At 37.0% G+C, this 18,392-nt stretch overlaps 1 protein-coding gene across 2 annotated transcripts; it reads left to right on the forward strand.

The window, feature by feature from the left end:
• Positions 1 to 614: 614 nt before the first annotated feature.
• LOC149830531 (putative myosin-binding protein 4) lies at positions 615 to 18,094 on the forward strand. 2 transcript variants are annotated; one of them, XM_090015845.1, is made up of 6 exons: positions 615 to 683; positions 1,030 to 1,260; positions 1,575 to 3,751; positions 3,826 to 5,274; positions 5,538 to 5,634; positions 17,716 to 18,094. In XM_090015845.1, the coding sequence occupies exons 3-4, from the start codon at positions 1,939 to 1,941 to the stop codon at positions 5,247 to 5,249; spliced, it is 3,237 nt and encodes a 1,078-aa protein (XP_089871971.1). In that variant the 5' UTR covers positions 615 to 683; positions 1,030 to 1,260; positions 1,575 to 1,938; the 3' UTR covers positions 5,250 to 5,274; positions 5,538 to 5,634; positions 17,716 to 18,094. The 2 variants fall into 2 exon arrangements, with proteins under 2 accessions (XP_089871971.1, XP_089871972.1); XM_090015846.1 differs by having other exon boundaries at positions 615 to 1,260; positions 3,829 to 5,274.
• The last annotated feature ends 298 nt before the right edge of the window (positions 18,095 to 18,392 follow it).

Here is an 18,392-nt window from a genome sequence, read left to right on the forward strand (position 1 = left end):
TGTATTATGGTATTATTCTTATAACATAAATCATGAGATGTAAATTTCATAAACTCATATCATCATCAAATACCAAAATTTTGTATCAATGCCTATTAGAAATTCATACAAAAATTTTTAGATACACATTTCAATAAAAAAAATATACCCTAAACTTTTGATGACCATGCATCCCTGTACCAGTATCTCGCATATTAAAATCAAGTAAAATAATATTCTTAATTCGTTAAAACTAAACCAAATAAAATTATTTTTGTTAATAAATATGCTGTTATTACTACCATTCCATTTTTTAAAATAATTATTCTTAATCATTTAATACTAAACACTTTTGTTAATAAATATGTTGTTACTGCTATTATCATTTTTTATTATTCTATTAATAGAATATTAATATTAATATTATTAATTATTTCAGCAACCCTGTTCAATCCCCCAATTCACAGCAAGGTGCCAGAGTGGTATTCCATAAAAAAACCCCAACCATCCCCCAAATTTCCCCCTCCTTTTTGTATTTTCTGAATGCCCACTTGTCCCATTCGTGCATCGTTTTCATGGTGGGAGGTAAACTCTTTTGTTCCTCTCTCTCTCTCTCTCATCTTGCGTATGCATCTTACTGATCTTCCGCTCCCTCCTGCTAATGCTACCTCTCTTTTGCCGCAATCTGGGCAAGCGGCTCCGGCGTGAGCCCGTTTATCTGTCTGATGTTCTTTTCTGTTGTGCTTTCTTTATTTGTTTTGGCTTTTGCTCTTGTTCAGTTCATGGGTTCAACATTTTGTTGATCTTCATGAGTGGTAATGTTGAATTACTTTCGGCTCTCTCTCTCTGCGTTCTCTTTTTCGCCTTTCGGTTTCTCGTCGTTTTTCTCTTTTCCAATTCTGACAGGGATCTAAATCACGTAAATTTTGTCTCTTCTTGATTCAGTTGTGAATTTCTTCCTTTTTTCCTTTTGCCTATCTTTTTTTTTGATGAATTTTGAGTCTGGAGGAAAACATTGAAGGTTTTTTTATGATAGGAATTCATATACAGGTAGGCGTTGAGCGTCATTAGTGAGAATAAGATGGCAAGTTGGCAGGGTCCATCTCTCTCTCTCTCTCTCTCTTCGGTTGGTCTTGCCTATCCCCTTGACGTGTACCAGCCGATCTGTGCATCAATTGGGCGAGCAAAGAAATTCACTAGCGATCAGAATTAGGGAAGGGAATAGCCACAAATTGATAGATCATGAATTGTTCTTTGATTGGTGTTGACATTTCGAATTGGGTAGGTTTGATTTTGTCATAGTTGGTGTTATTTTTATTCTAAGTCAGGTGCTCTTTGAGATTGCTGATGTGAGTGGCGTTGTTTTTTCTCTGATTTGTTGGTAATCTTGGTTTTGGATTGCGCCTTCTGTTGTTTTGGATGAATTGTGGTGCTTTATGTTTTGACTAGAATTTTGTTTTGGGGAATTGCAAATTGGGTTCTACCTTCTTCTTAGGCAAACGAATTTTGATTTTTTTTGAACTTTGACTTCTTTGGTGATTCTAGTTGATATGCTGTTTCATGGTATTTCTGATATGGGTTGTTTCTTTTTTCAGGATTTTATGTCCATACAAGATATTGGGGATCCTCTTGACGATAATTGAGGCAATTCTAAATTCCTTTTGGTTTTGCAAAGGGTCTGCAATCCTTTTCACTTCTTTGTGCTGGATATTCGGGATATTCTTTTTCTTTTTCGTTTAGATATGAGATTTGCAGAGGTTTTGTAGCATATACTGATATTGGGGTTGTAATTCTGATAGGTGTTGTATGCCTGTGTGTGAATTGGTGAGTTTTATCTTGTGAATGTAGTAATTTTTTCCTGGGAAAAGGGGGAAAGTTTTATATATTCATTCAGTTTGCTTTTTCTCCTGTACTCGAGTAGATAGTTGACTCTGATAGGCTGTTTGAATTCCTATAATCATGGCAACCAAAGGGCCACCTGTAAAACTACGAGAAAATTTCCATAGGTTCATTTCTGCGTTAGTATATGCAATAAAGGAGTGGCTGTTGATGCTTCTGTTATTTGTCAATGCTTTGCTCTCCTATGCGACAACAAAAATTGCGAGTTTCTTCGGTTTGCAAAGTCCATGTTTGTTGTGCTCGAGGCTTGACCACATCTTAGGGGACAAGGCACCCGGTTTCTATAGAGAATTGATATGCCATGCCCATAAGTTAGAAATCTCCTCGTTGGCATATTGTCAAATTCACAAGAAGCTTTCGGATGTGCATGGGATGTGCAAGGATTGTCTTGTTTCCTTTGCAACAGAGAAGAAACCAAATTCTGAAATGTATAGGTTGTTGGTTGGGAAACTGAGAATGGATTTCGAATGCTCTGCAGAAGGCAATCACAATTTCTATATTAATGAACCTCTTGAACAATTAGATATTCATCCAAACCATGAAATGGATGCCCCTTTTGAAGAACCACCAGCTGATGCTTCAAATCATGTTCCTGCATTATATTCGAAGGGCATAAGATACTGTACCTGTTGCGGCAGGCCCATGGAGACTAATTTGAATACAAGCAGATTACTCAGTACTAGTTTAATTGGAAGTAAGATTGGCATGCTTGAGAGTTCTCCCTCTTGTTCTGTAATGTGTAAGCACCATTTGAGCAAGAAAAGCGAAAGATCATCTTGTTCATCAAGGGCCAGCTTTGTTGCAAAGCATAGGCATGGCCCCTTGGCTCATATTGAGTACTCAGAGCTCAACATTACTTCTGATTCTGAGTCTGAAGTTCCTCTGTCAGATGAGGATAATGTGCATGCTGCTATTCAAGAAACATTTGACTGCAAGCCTTTGCAAAAGTCTGACTGCATGATGGCCACTTTATCTGCTGCAGTACCAACAAGCGAGAGCCTCAACAAGCTGGAAAGTCTATCCAAGGCGTCTGTTCCTTCATCTGTGGTCTCTGATGAGGAACCAGGGTTGTCAAGAAACAGCTTCACTACAGATGTAACTGGAGGGTCTGATAAGAGGCAAGAGAAGGCAGTTTTAAACAAAAATGTGATAGAAGTAAATGAAAATGAAACTGTGACAACTTCAGCACCTTCTGTATCTTTTGGGCATGGCCTAGCAGAGGTGAACTGGCAGAAATTTTTGGAACTGCTTCGCCAGCCCTCGGTAATGGAATTGGAACCGCTTCGCCAGCCCTCGGTAATGGGATTTTTCACTCCACGTGCAGTTCCATCATCAGACAAGGGTGCAAAAGTATTTTCAGATTCAACACTTCGTTCCTTTCTCCTGAAGAATCTCACACCGGGTGCATCAGACAAGGATGTGAAAGAATTTTCTGAAACAACATGTCGTTCCCCACTTGATGTATTTTTCACTCCACGTGCAGGTCCATCATCACGTAAGAGTATGGAACCACTGTCAGAATCGATAATTTCTTCCACGATGCCTGAATTTTTCACTCCTCATGCAGTTCCATCATCATATAAGCGTGTGGAATCTCTTTCAAGAACAATACTTCCTTCCCTGAGACCTGAATTTGTCACACCACGTGCAGTTCCATCGTCAGACAAGGCTCTGAAAGTTCTTCCAGAAACAGGGAATGCAATCCTTGCATCTGTCATTTTCACAACACAGAGTGTTCCATCATCAGACAAGGCTGGGGAAACTCTCTCAGAAGCAGTTCATTCTTTAACTGTGTCTGAATCATCTACACAGTGTGCAGTTGCCTCAACAGAGAAGTCTGTAGAAGCTCTTGGAGAAGGATACACGTCAAAATGTAAGTTCTAAATTTTCTGTTGTCTTTTGATGAATGCAAGGTCTGTGATTTTCAACATTGCTGGTTTTATGCAGCAGGTGACAATGAGGCCACTACAACGAATAACAATTCTTCTGAAATGGCATCAGAGTCTGTCTTTGATCTCACGGGAGTCACCAAGCCTGAAGGATTATCTAGATTGAAATTGCTTAGACCTAGTTCCTTTACCACTCGGATGATTGATGATCCAAGTCTTCTTATGTCCGGTTCTCTGGATTTAAGTGATGCATACAAGCTGGCTGTGGGTAATAAAGTAGGTCATCCAAGTGAATCCCTTGCGGATGGTGGTGGTAAAGAGTCCAGTAGGATTCCTGAAGATCTGAAAACACTGCTAAGACAGGTTTCATCTTTACGGGGAATGAGTGATATAGCTATGAGCCCAAAAATTCCAGTTGGTAGTGGTGATTTCGGGGCGTCTGAAGTACCTACACCCCTTGGACTTCAGGCACTTCACAAGAGACTCTCAATTGAGAGATACGAGTCAGGTGCGGAGTCTTTGGATGGGAGCATCGTGAGTGAAATTGAAGGAGAAAGTGCAGTTGATCGTCTGAAACGCCAAGTTGAATTGGATAGGAAGGCAATGCATGCCTTGTATAAGGAGCTTGAAGAGGAAAGGAATGCTTCTGCTATTGCTGCAAATCAAGCAATGGCCATGATTACTAGGTTACAGGAGGAGAAGGCATCAATGCATATGGAGGCTTTACAGTACCTGAGAATGATGGAAGAGCAATCAGAGTATGACCAAGAAGCTCTGCAGAGATCAAATGAACTCCTTGCAGTGAGAGAGAAGGAAATACAAGATTTGGAAGCGGAGCTGGAATCTTTCAGGATTAGACTTCAATGTGAACCTAAGCAGGATGATAAAGTTGAGTATCACAAAAGTTTTTCGATGCAAAACCATAATGGTGTCATAGCTAAGATGACCAATGATGTGAATGGTGGGGAGAAAGATATTGCTAAGGAATGTACTTTGCTAAATTTTGAAGATGAACAACACTACCTTTTGAAATGTCTGAAAAACTTGGAGAACAGACTTGGTCAGACTAATTTTAAAGATGCGAAGCACATAGAAGTGGCACAAGGTAATGACATTGAAGGAGAGGAAGATTTTTCAATTGGAGACAATTTATCTATTGCAGGAAGAGGGGAAACTGCCAAAGGTTTACATTTCACAAACAGACCAAGCGATGGTGATCATTTACTTACTACCAATTGTGATGATGATCTGCAGAAATCTACCTCTTCTGGAAGAGGAACTGATTTACCCTCTATTGAAAATGAAATTCTATACTTGAATAAGAGGTTAGAGGCTCTTGAGACAGACAAAGATTTTCTTGAGCATACACTTAATTCTCTTAGAAGTGGAAGCGAAGGACTGAAGCTTATCCAGGAAATGGCACATCACCTGAAAGAAATTCGCAGAGTGTGCACTGGAGCAGCACTAACATGCTGTTCTTGATTAAGAAGTGTCCTGTTGACTCAAAGTAAGTATTTGTAAAGAAATTCATTATTTGAAGCGGGAGATCATAATACCTTGGTTTTGATGTTTGAAGCCTTTGTGAATGACTGCTTTTGTTATGAAGTTCTATCTGTTGCAAGCATCTGCTTATGCATTTATATGAATATTTTGTTGTAATTTTTATTAGATTTTATAATATCTGGTATCAATTTCAAGATGAATTAGTTGATGGCTGCCCTTGGTTATATGTGCTGAACTAACGATAATGTACTTGATGCTGTTAAACAGGGTTTGTTCATGGTTTGCTAATAGAGGATCTATGGTTGGATGGAGAAATTCTTCTTCTGCTCTCTACTTGGATTGGATTTGCACATATTTGGTAAAGGTGGTATTGTAACTGTTTCAAAACAAATTATTCATTAGCATTATTTTTAATCTGTTTTGCTAGTCTCTATTCTTTGTGAGTTGCTTGAGTGATGGTCATGACCTTGTGACAGTTAATGAACTGATAGAGTGTACTAGAAAGGAGATGGAGACTTTAGAATTGGGTTGAAGTGGGATGTTACCGTTTTCAACTCTATTCACATAATATTAAAAAAGGGACTAATGTGTTTATGTTGATCACGTCTAGGATTGATGTACCCTTGACTAGGATGAAGTATCCTGATATTCATCATCTTGAGTTGGGTTTTTCTGTCTTTGATAATGGAAGAGAATGTTCCATCTTTTTTAATGGTTTCGTAAAACAAATCTGTAGGTTAGTTTAAATGGAGTTTTCTTTGGTGTTTTCAAATTTTACAATCATATGGTCCTGCATGAATTAACACATGCTATTCATTGTCAAAGTATGTCAGATTGTTAACATAAGATACTCTAGTCTCATACTTCGATATCCTTCAAGGATCTGGAGTGATTTTCTCATTATCAGTGACAAATCCGTGGTCCTGGTTGAGGTGTATTTGCTGATTTTCAATTTTGGGCATGTTTGTTTTGATCACAGGTTTTTCAGCTGTGAGAGTTTTGACCCTGAGAATGTGTTTCACATGATTAACATTCTCAGGCACAACTTTCTCATGTTTGTTTTATTGTTGTGATTTTTGCATTGTAATTCTCATTTCCACTTGTGATTCATATTCTTATGTTTGTCAAATGTTAGGTAAGCAAAAACTTTATCAAGCCTTTAAGTTGGATCCAATTCGTATTTACCCATCCAAATAATTTTCAATCCCGGATCAGATCCGTATCAACATTTTAAAGTGAACCTTTATTTGGATTCTCTCTTACTGCTAGACTAGCCGAGGATAAGAACCAACACCGCAAAAAAGGATGTTATCCAAACGCATATCAAGTTGTTGCATTAAAACCTGGCCTGTTGAACCGTTTGCTTTTCCAGCGATACAAACATACTGAAGTAGAAAAGAAGCTTTCAAAGGTGCCCCAACTTTCCAAATGTTATTCAAGAGATGTTGCTGGGGAATTGCTGGGGAGGGAATTCGAATAGCTGCACAGGCCGATGCCGTAGAAAGTTAACCGTGAGGTAATGGTTTCTACTAAATAGAAAGAAGTGCATAGTAGGAAGTCTGACTTAGAATGGAGTTTAGAGAAAGAAATGTTTAGCGGCATTTATCCCATCTAATGAGTGCGTCAATTGCGTTCGGTCGACTTTTCAAATATCTTCTCATCATGCAAACAGGACGATGCTGAATTACCTCCTTCACCCATGAGCTTGTAATAAAACACTAGTGCAAAGAACAATGTCACAAAGTGACTATAATGATTCAAAGAATGCACAAGCATATAAACAAGAAGCCACTAATGGGCAAAATACAGTAAGCCACGACCAAACATACACAATATGAGAGAGAGCTTAAAATATAAAGAATAATATATCGAAATGCTTTAGAAAGCATTAGTAAGGAGTGGGGGCAAAGGCCCCTATTTATACACATTATGGGACCAAGGGGGCTCCCATAGAGTCGTTGGGAGCTCCCCAATGGTCACATTTATGACTGATGGGGAGGGTCCCAACGACTCTATGAGGTTGACCCTCTTGCCCCTATACAAATAGAAAAAGACAAAAATAAAGAAAAATAAAGAAAAATAAAGAAAAGATAAATAAGTCCGTAGTGGACATGTCTATTTACATAATAATGAAAAAAACTAAATTGTCCCTAGTGGGCATTACAAAGGACATATATCTATATATATATAATCATATATTTTAACACCCTCCCTCAAACTGACGGTGAGATCACCAAAAGTTTGCTTAGAAGAAAGGAGAACCTAGGGAATGGTAAAGCTTTGGTAAAAAAATCTGCAAGCTGGTATTTTGAAGTGACATATGGAATCTGGAAGCTCAATAGTGCCTCGTAAAAATTCATTGTGAACATAATGACAGTTCATCTCGATGTGCTTTGTCCATTCTTGGAAAATATGGTTTCGAGCAATGTAGATTGCACTTTTATTGTTGTAACATAGCTTCAAGGGAATAAAGATGATGACTCATATCTTTGATCAAACTTCTTAACCAAACAAGTTTAGTTGTAGTTGTGGCTATTGCTCGATAGTCGACTTTCGTGGAAGTTAGAGACACCTTTTGTTGCTTGTTATATCTCCAAGAAATTAATGATTCTCAAAGAAAAATACAATAACCTGTGGTAGAAATACGATCATTGGGGTTTCCACCCTAATCAGAGTTAGTATAAACAATTAAATTTGGAGATGAAGAAGAATATAAGAATAATCCTTTTATTATTGTTTTCTTCAGATATCTGATAATTCGCATGGCAGCAGCCATGTGAATGATAGTAGGAGCATTTTGAAACTGACTTGCACTGTATACAACATGAGCAATGTCTGACCTGGTAATAGACAAATATGTTAGAGATCCAATTAATTGACGATAATGAATGAAATCTTCTAAAGAAGTTTCATCATTGACTCCCATCTTAGCATTTGTTACTTCCAGAGTCTCCACCTTCTTTTTGTCAGTTAATTTAGATTTGACAATAATATCTGATACAAACTTAATTTGAGAAAAAAACATATTTTCTAGGAGAATATGCATCTTCAATTTTCAAAAAATACCTTATAAATCCAAGGTCAGACATATCAAAATGATTTTTAAAAATATTTTAAATAGATTCAATGCTCCTTTTATCATTTCCAATGATGATCATATAATCAACATACAATAGTAAGATAGTTATGTGGTCCCTTGAATTCTTAACAAAAAGAGAAGTATCAATATAACAAGAAGAAAATCAACTATCAAGAACAACTTTGCTAAAGTGGTCTTACCCAGAGTTACCGGAAGTGCCTAGGCATATGGGGAAGCACGTTTCAGAAGTGCGAAACGTCGCGCTTTCTAAACGCGCAGGGAAGCGTTTCCCTTTTTTGGGAAGCACACTTTCCTTTTATAGGAAACACACTTCCCCCTTTTTTGTATTTTTTTTTTAATTTAATTTTTTCCTCTTTTTTTGTTTCTCCCTCGCTTCCTAGGTCGCTTCCTAGGTTGCTTTCGAGACGGTTTTTGATTCACTTGTAAGTCGTCCCACGCTTCTCGCTTCCTAAAATTTTGAAAGTGCCTCGCTTCTCGCTCCCGCTTCTAGTATCGCTTTCCACTCCTGCTTCCTCAATTGACAACCATGGTCTTACCAAGCTTTTGGAGTTTGTTTAAGACCATAAAGGGCTTTATTAAGCTTAAGTGGTTTTCCTTTTTCTATCTCAAGATCCGACAAATGATCCATATACACTTCTTCACAAAGATCCCCATTTAAAAAAACATTCTTGACATCTAATTGGTAGATAGACTATTGTTTAATAGATGCTAAGGCTATTAAAGTTCCTACACTAGTCATCTTAGCAATCAGAACTAATGTTTCTTTATAATCAATTCCATATTCTTGCGCATACCTCTTAACAAATAACCTAACTTTATATCTTTCTAATGATCCATCACTTTTAGTTTTTACTTTATAAATCCATCTACAACCAATAGCCTTTTTTTCTCAAGGGGATAGTTATAAACTTCTAAGTGTTAGCTTTGTTGAGTGCTTCTAATTCTAGGTGCATGACCTCTACCCAATGTGAATGTTGCGTAGCTTCTTTAAAGTTTGAAGGCTCATGATGGGAATGAATCATCATTAGACAAGCTTTATAGTTTGAGGAAAAGGAGTCATATGACACAAATTTTTTAGGAGGTCTAACACTCCTAGAGGATCGTTCAGGTACAGACTCCTCAACTTGGTAATCTAAAGGGAGATTATGTGAATATATGTTAAAAGCATTTTGATGCTCATTTCCCTTATGCCGAGTATACACATGAATAGCATTAGGATTCTCACTAGTAGAATCATCTCTTTGATGAGAATTGTTATCACAAACAATTTCATTATCACAAATTGGATCATTAGATTTTTTAGTCATTTCTAGGTAACAAGCTATGTCACATAGGTGCGGGTGCGGGGGTGCAGCACTTTCAAAAAACTTGGGTGCAGGGGTGTGGCAAAAAAAAAATTTATATATATATATATATATTTCTTTGTTTCATGAAATATTTAGAATCCTTTCTTGAGAAGTACAAAGGGTAGGTCATACTTTCTTGAGAAGTACATTGTGTCCAGATATACACTCTTTTGCTACTTTAATAAAAGAAAATTTTAAAACTTTATGGAGGCTTGTGAAACAAATACCATAGGTTGCCTAAACCAATAGAATGTCTTTTTTGGGTCCTTAGAAAGGAGTAAGACAATGTCACTATCTGCCCTAGTTTAATAGTTGTCCTACTTCTCTACATTATCATTATTTGTAACACTATTCCTATTTTTTAACTGTATAGGAAGAATAGTTATGTAATATCAAATTCAAATCTTTATGAAGTCCACATGGAACACCTTATTCTTTTAGTTCATCCCAATTTTGTTGTTAGCATCATGATCCACCTATTATAAGATAACACACTTCAATATCCTTTCAACTCCTTATGAAAAGCTGCCAACTTGGATGCTCCGAATGCCAAACTCCACAGTTTTCTTATTAAAGTGGTCATGGGTTGAGAAATTTATTGTTACAATGCATCCAACTGATTTTAGATCTCGGTACACTGGAGAGGAGAGGAGGAGAGCAGAGGGAGTCGAGTGAGAGAGAGTATCCGAGGAGGAGAGGTCCGACGGAGCGGTCGTCGGCGACGTCGGGGTTCGACGAAGAGGTCGATCACCGATTGACTTCGGCTTCAAGAGGAGAGAGGTCGGGAGGAGAGGAAGGGAGGATTAGGGCAAAAAAAATTTGCCCTAATCCTCCTCTTCGCAACCCTTTTCATCAGGCAATTTTTTTTAAGTCTAAAACTGGACAAAAATGACCTTGGGTGCGTTGACCGTACCCAGGGTCGGGTTGACTGCACCGGGTGCCACACCCACACACGCACTCACATCGCGTTGATGCGGGTGCGGCACTTGGTTGGCCGAATCCCTGTGACTTAGGTAACAAGTTAAATAGAAAGGAATAATCAACATCTTGGGTTTTTGATATTCAAATCCATTTTGGTTCTCAAGAAAAGTCATATTTCTTGAAACATAAAGTTTATTATTTTTAATATCACAACACTTATATCCTTTTTTATTTTCACCATAGCCAATAAAAGCATATTCAAGAGCTTTTGGTGAAAGTTTGTTTTGTCCTTTAAGAAAAACAAAACATTTGTCACAAAAAAATCTTAATCTTTTGAAATTTAGAGTTATTTGAAATATTTTTTCAAAGGGAGAAACATTTTTTAAAAATGAGGATGGCATCCTGTTTATAAGATACATTACAGAAAGTGCGGTTTCGGCCCAAAATTTCTTTGGAACATTTTAAAAAATGAGAGGAGTTCTTGTGGTTTTAATAAGATGCCCATGCTTTCTTTCGGCAAGGCCATTTTGTTGGAGAGTTTTGGGACAAGATCTTTGATGAATAATGTCATTTTGTTTAAGATAATTTTGGAATTCTTTTGACATATATTCTCCTCCGGAATCGGATCTAAAGATAACTATATTATTTTGAAATTGATTTTGAATAAGTATATAAAATTATTTGAAAATAAAAAAAAACATCGGATTTGTATTTAAGAAAGTAAACCCAAGTGTATCTACTGAAATCATCAATAAAAACAACATAATATGAATATCTTCCTTTAGACATGACGGGTGCCAGTCTCATTTTCATTACAAAATTTCTCAAAAAGAGAAAAAATATCAATCTTAGAGAGACTAGGATGACGGCCTTTTGTGCCAAGTGACAACATCCTTAGTTTGAACATGATTGCAAAAGGACTTAGATGGTAATGACAAAAAATCCATATAATATAGGTCTTTTCTTCTATGGCTTTACCCAATCTTCTTCTATGGCCTTACCCAGTCCGCTTCTCGGACCGGAGATTTTGCACATAGTAATTTGAATATGAAAAAGAGACACTACAACCAAAATCGAATATTTGAGAAATCGAAAAAAGATTTAAATTAAGTTTTAGAATAATTCTAATTTTTGAAACAAAGATTTTTTGTCATTGCTCAAAATTGTTTCAAGAGTTCCTATCCCTTTAATATCTAAGGATGTGCCATTGGCCATAGAAACAAAAGATTTAAAAGATCTATAAAAGAGATATATTTGGTGTTATATAAAAGGAAGCACCCAAATCAAGAATCCAAGAAGACATATTGGGAGTTGATGAAACCGCAACACCGAAAGTAGGTGTGGAAAAGTTGTTTCTCATAAATTGTTGAAGTGCTTTTGTAAGTTGAGCAATGGAGTCCTTTATGTCTCCATTCTTTTTTTGTTCTTCATTTGAGTTACTTGAATTATCTCCAACGAAAGCCACCTTTCTCTTAGGCTTAGGACAATTGGGTCTAAGATGCCCTGATTCATTATAATGATGACACGATTTTTCTTCTACCACCATTCTTGTTATAATTAATTTTTAAAAAATGAAGAGGTTTATATGTCCTCGTATTATTGCCCAATTTCGATATCACATGTGCGCTTCATCAACATCTTTTGTTAGAGCCAAGCGAGTTTCTTCTTGGCATATATCGACAAGAATTTCACTAAGAGGAGTTAAGACCCTATAAAGTATGAACCCTCTTAGTTGTTCAAATTCGGGCCTAAGCCCATGAATGAATTAAAAATCTCTCCCTCCATTTGCTCTTGTCTCATGACAATAACACTTCTTTCCCATTAAGGTTCAAGGAGAGCAAGTTCATCCCGTAAAGGGGATAAAGTACTATAATAATCTCTAATACTCATATCCCCTTCCTTGGTTGCTCTCACTTTTTTCTTATAAAGAAATGCCTAGCAAAGTCTCTTTGAGTATACATACTTTTCACGAAGAACTATGCCTTATTTTTCTTATTAAATTTGGCTAGATTAACACAAATTTTGAGATCCACATTATTCATGAACCATGCCAATATTTTGGCATGCTCACTTTCCCAATCTTCAACTTTGGGTTGGTATTATTCGATGATTTTAGTTTTTTTTATCATTCAATGTTTTTTCTTCATTTCCTTTCCTTCTTTCTTGGTGAGCTTTAATTAAGGTTTCAGAACCGTGCCACATACATATCCCCAAAGTTTCTTACCTTTGAAGTTGTTTTTCATAGCGGCCACCCACATTCTATAATTGGTCCTATTTAATTTGAATGAGAGATCAATCTTTGCATCCTTATCGGTCATTGTGGAAGAAAGGAAGGAGAGAAGATAAGAACAAGTGTGTAAAACCCAAGCATACAAAAAAATAAAACAAAAGAGAGTCCCAAGAGTGTTCAAACACCTAGGGTCTCTGATGCCATTTAATGAAACACTGGTGCAAAAAACAATGTCACAAAGTGACTGCAAGGAATGCACAAACACATAAAAAAGAAGCCACTAATGGGCAAAATACAATAAGCTACAAAGGGCTAAGCACCAAACACATATAATATGAGAGAGCTTAAAATATAAAGAATAATATATTGAAATGCTTTATAAAGCATTAGTAAGGAGTGGGGGCAAGGGTCCCTATTTATACACATTATGGGACCAAGGAGGCTCCCATAGAGTCGTTGGGAGCTCCCCACCGGTCTCAAATTGGGAAGGGTGCCAACGACTCTATGAGATTGATCATCTTGCCCCTATACAAATGAAAAAAGACAAAAGGAAAGAAAGATAAAGAAAAGACAAATAAGTCTCTAGTGGATATATCTATTTACATTATAAAGAAAAGACTAAATTGCCCCTAGTGGGCATTACAAAGGATATATATATATATATATATATATATATATATATATATATTTTAACAGAGCTTCAAAGTGAGAGCGCTCCAAAGAGTGAGGCAGATCAGAGGACTAAACAGCGAAAAAACTAATGCCTCCAGGATTCCGCCGTGATATTGGGTTCGGTCAGTCAGTCACTGTTTGCTATAGACCCTGTACAGTCAAGTGTAAGTAAACCATTTGACAGGCTTCGATCCAGCAATAAGATGCAAATTGCTACTTTGTATCACCTTTCGGTATATGGTTGATCTTTTTTTTTCTTCCTCACCTCTGTGGTAATGGGAGGATCCAGTCTCCCACACAGCTTAACACAGTGATGGTCAAGTCTTGGCTTGTGCATAGAGTACTGGCTCACCGATAGATTATTTGAATAGTTCCTACAATCATCAACCAAGGAAAAAATATGGAATGGGCATGGGATAATAATTCCATATTGATTCAGACCAACTCATATGCTCCCATTTTTAATAAGATTTCAGTTAGAAGCATACATGTACTGTAATGTGACTCTCCATGGGTATCTGGCAACCATGGCGAGGTGCATTACAGCACAAATCCAATGAGCCTTGTTTTGGTACTCTTTAACAGATCCAGTATCAACCAATCCAATGAGCAGGCTTCCCCTAACTATTTCTTTCCAGTCGCAATGGGAACAAAAATGAAGAATAGGGGCTTGCAATAAGCCCCTTCTCAACTTCAGCTCGCCAGAAACTGGCGAGTAAGCTCCCACCTCTGCTTTCTTTCTGGCCTCAACAAAGCCAACCAAAACAAAAAAGAAAAAGGGAATGCAACAAAGAGGCTTGTCGGAGAGCCCCTTTCTATTCATATTCAGTTTGCAGGCTCCCCCCCTCAACCTTCCTTCCAGCTTCAACAAAAAAACAAAACAAAACAAAAAGAATACGTGAAAGGGGCTTGCTGCCAAGCCCCTTCTTGCTTGCTGGAAACCAAATTCCCTCACCACCTCCTTCTGCTAGCCCTATCTGCTGCGCAAGGTGAGCTCACCGGTGACCTCTTTCCGGCAAGCTCTGCACAAAACATGGACCCAAAAAAAGAAGAGAACAGGTGGAGGATTCCTACATGTTTTTTCCAGGGAGATAGTGAATGCAGGAGGGGCAAGAGGTAGAACACGCAGATGGAGGTGGGCAAGCCTTTGGGTGATTCTGAAATCCAGTGGCTAGTGCGGCCCTGAAACATCTATCAAGAGCTGTCATGTCTACTTTCCTTGCATTCTCAGCTGAGAATCAGTTCTCTGTGAAAGTTGGTCACAGGGTAACTTTCACAGCTTACAAGGCAATCAGAATCACAGGTCAAACATTCTTATGTTTGCAAAGCCCTGTGAAAGTCTTGTGAAAGTTATTTAGAATCACAAGAAGATGTGATTCTTGCACTTTCACAGGGAGAAGCAAACATGCCCTTTATGTCTACTGTCATTCATATCCATGAAAAAGTTACGCATCATATAAATAAAGTTGTCCATTGGAGCCAGTTAAGTTCCTGGAAATATCTTAACTGCTGCAATTCTTTTATCTCAGACTTTGTTGTGAAAACTTCTTAGTGTTGTAGGAACCTCTTTTATACAATTGGTTGTAATTACATTCATCAACATGCAAAAGAAAAAGCATGGTATCTTTGTAGTTTGGATTCCCAGTAAATGAAAAAAGAGTGAAAGAATCTTGGTGGAATTCAAGTGTTACATTGTATAGCTCCTTTTTGACTTTCTTTGTCAATATTCCAATTTTAAGGATCTGTTTGGATACATCTGGTATAGACCCTATGTTTTGCAATTATTCCTTATGTTTTCACCCTTGAGTTGGTAACTGTTTGTGCTCTGCCTCTCTCTTTCTCTCTAATGATTTAAGGATTAGTACAGCAAGAATGGAATTTGTAAAGTGCAAGTTTAGTGGGGAAGCCAATGATAAAAATACCACAATCAACATACAAGATCTTGCAATTTAAAGATTTCAAAATTTAGATATTTAGGGTGTATGATACAAGAAAATGGTAGATTTGAGGACGATATCACTAGCATGATTTGTATGTTGACTGGATAAGGTGATGAGAACATGACGACAAAGGAGTGCCTCTATAATTAAAAGGGAATTTCTATAAGATTACTATAAGATTGGTATGCTTATACGGTACTGAGTATTGGACAACTAAAGAGTGACAGGATAACGTAGTACATGCTGTGGAGATGTATATGTTAGAATGGATGTATGGAGTTGAAAAAACATAAAAGAGAATATATTAGAGCATGTTTACAAGTACTACCAATAAGTAAAAGAAAGTTAGAGAATGCCGTTTAAAATGGTTTGGACATGTTGTGAGGAAGCCTATCACAACACCAATAAGAAGGTGCATACAACCAAGTAGAAGGAACTAGGAAAATAGAAATGCCATTGAAGACTTGAAGGGAGACAATGAGAGGTGATGTGAAAAATTGTGAGGCAATGAAGGTTGTAGCTCTAGACAAGAAGGAATCAAGGAACATGACTCAAGTCAGCCTCATGTAGTTAGGATAAGACTTCATGATGATGATGATGATGTACCGATTCATTTTTTATTGCTACCACAAATCATTTTCCTTCATTAGGGGTTCTCATAGTTATAAATGTGCAATATAATAAAATGATATATTTTTTCTGCAAAATAGAATATTGCAGTAATGTAGTTATTTCACAAAATCTTAAACAAGTTAGTTTGCTATCCATGCATGTTTTTTAGCCAACAGAGTAGCACTTCGAACAATAATTTTGGCTACTCTAAATGCAATTTTTGCTGTTTTTAGGTTCATAATTGGTTAAATTCATTTTGCTACCAGCCATGCTTTATGTTGCCGATTACTCATATCAGAACCATACTTGATAGGTATACAACTTTGAAAGTGATTGCTTGACTACAGAGTCAGGTAAAAAAAGCTGCTGTTTATTGTGTTGCCACCTCTAAAGTTTTAGTTATTTATCCAGAGATCCCCTCAACTTTTTTTGTTGGTTTCCTGACTGCCCTTGACCTACACAGGCAGCTGAAGACGAATATTTTGTCTTGTCCTTAGTACAGTTTGTGGAAGTCAGTGCATCACTATTATATATGTCTAGTTGATTAAAAATAAGAACAAAAAATAAGAAAAGAATGAGGAAAAGAAAAGACCAGCCTTGAATAGTTTCCCACATCCTGTTCACATTGACTTCAGTTGTCCTTTTTATGCTTTAATTCAATGAAAACTATTCTAGGCATTTTCTACGACCAAATGTAGGATCAAAATGGAGGTTTTGTGGCTATTACCAGTTCTTCCTCCCAAGTTTGAGGCCAATCATTTAGACTAGTGGGGGTTAAACCAATTAGTTCAGATAATAATGAACTTTCTAAAAGAGCTTTATATTCTCTTACTGATTTATTAACAAGTAGATCTATGTCAAGGGAAGTAGCCACACATCAGGAAAAGTTGGTACAAGAAACTGTAGGTACACTTCTTGATAAATTGGATCTGTGGAATGGATAGTCATGGCTTTCTTAAAAGTGAAGATCGGGGACATCAAATTCTCACAAAAGAAGTATTGGTGGTTTGAATATTTTCAATAACTAATCTAACTGTTGTTGGTGTGACTTCAATTAAAGGTTGAAGACATGGAGGTGTTGTATTGGGAGAACTGTCTGATACATCATGGTGCTTCATTCCTACGTGTGTGTGTGTGTGTGTGTGTGTGTGTGTGTGTGTGTGTGTGTGTGTGTGTGTGTGCAACTATCTATTGTGTTAAAATGAAAGGATATGTATGTAAATATGTTGAAATTATCTTGCACCAGGCCTATATTTGTTTGCATTGGTCATAAAGTAGTTAACATCATCTATGCTGGAGGAGGCAATCTGGTGCCTGATTTTTGTGGATGATGTACACAACTTTGAGGTGCAAGGTCATCATTGAATGTAAATGGATGCTCATTGTCTGATTAATGCCAAATGGACCTTTAGCGGCGGTCATGACTGCCGCTACTATTTTTTTTTTTTGTGCCTGTGCACCATCAAGGGTTTCAAGATACACCCTTCTCTCTCTCCCTTGTCTTTTTTTAGTTGCTGAACACCAATTTTGTCCTTGAAATTTGCTCTATTCAAGTGAAATAAGAAATATTTCTGTACTTTTATATGATTTCTTGTAGCTTACATGGATCAATCCATCATTGCAGGTATAGGATCAAGACCTCAAAAAAATGAATATCCAAGATTAAGAGAGCCAGCGATTTTTACTACTATTAGCAACAAGTGTATCAACTCAAAGTTAATACAGAATGAAGCTTTGCTTGCTTGCCTATCCCAATTGTGTAAATATACTTACCACGGCACTTTTTTGGTTTTGGATGTGTCTGGTTTTTGAGTTCGACACAAGGAGTTGGCGAGTTTGGTTTCTGCTGTTATTTCCAAGAGTGCTTGAGCTGTAAACGGAGTGTTTCTTTTCCTTCTTTTTTAATTATTACATTGTTTGGTATGTGTAAATGGGTACATTTTGAGTGGCCCTTTTAACGTTGTATATTTGTTAAATGCAATGAATTGTTTTTTACTCTGTTACGTTGTGCATTTCTGCTCTTCTCTCTAAAACTGGGGTTTCTCATTCATAAATATCAAAAATAAAAAAATAGTAAGTGTTATGTGAAGTATTTTGGTAAAAGCTATATCATAAGAAGCCATTTTTTATAGATTGGTTGCACTTATCTCCTATGTCATCCCTATCTTCATACCCCTCATTGCGATTTCATTGATGCAAGTTGTTTTGATCAAATTGAATTCCACAGATGCAATCTACATCATTCATTTAGCGAAGATCGACATTTGAATTGCTAAAATCTGACCTTTTTACAGGTTTTTT

The sequence above is a fragment of the Nuphar pumila genome, chromosome 8 (assembly GCF_984573655.1).
Source record: "Nuphar pumila chromosome 8, dmNupPumi1.hap1.1, whole genome shotgun sequence".
Taxonomy (NCBI): domain Eukaryota; kingdom Viridiplantae; phylum Streptophyta; class Magnoliopsida; order Nymphaeales; family Nymphaeaceae; genus Nuphar; species Nuphar pumila.

Bases quoted from the DNA above. Each gene is read 5' to 3' on its own strand.
- LOC149830531 (XM_090015845.1), top strand. From the start codon at position 1,939: ATGGCAACCAAAGGGCCACCTGTAAAACTACGAGAAAATTTCCATAGG. The intron at 3,752-3,825 runs GTAAGTTCTAAA...GGTTTTATGCAG, and splicing joins AGAAGGATACACGTCAAAAT to CAGGTGACAATGAGGCCACT.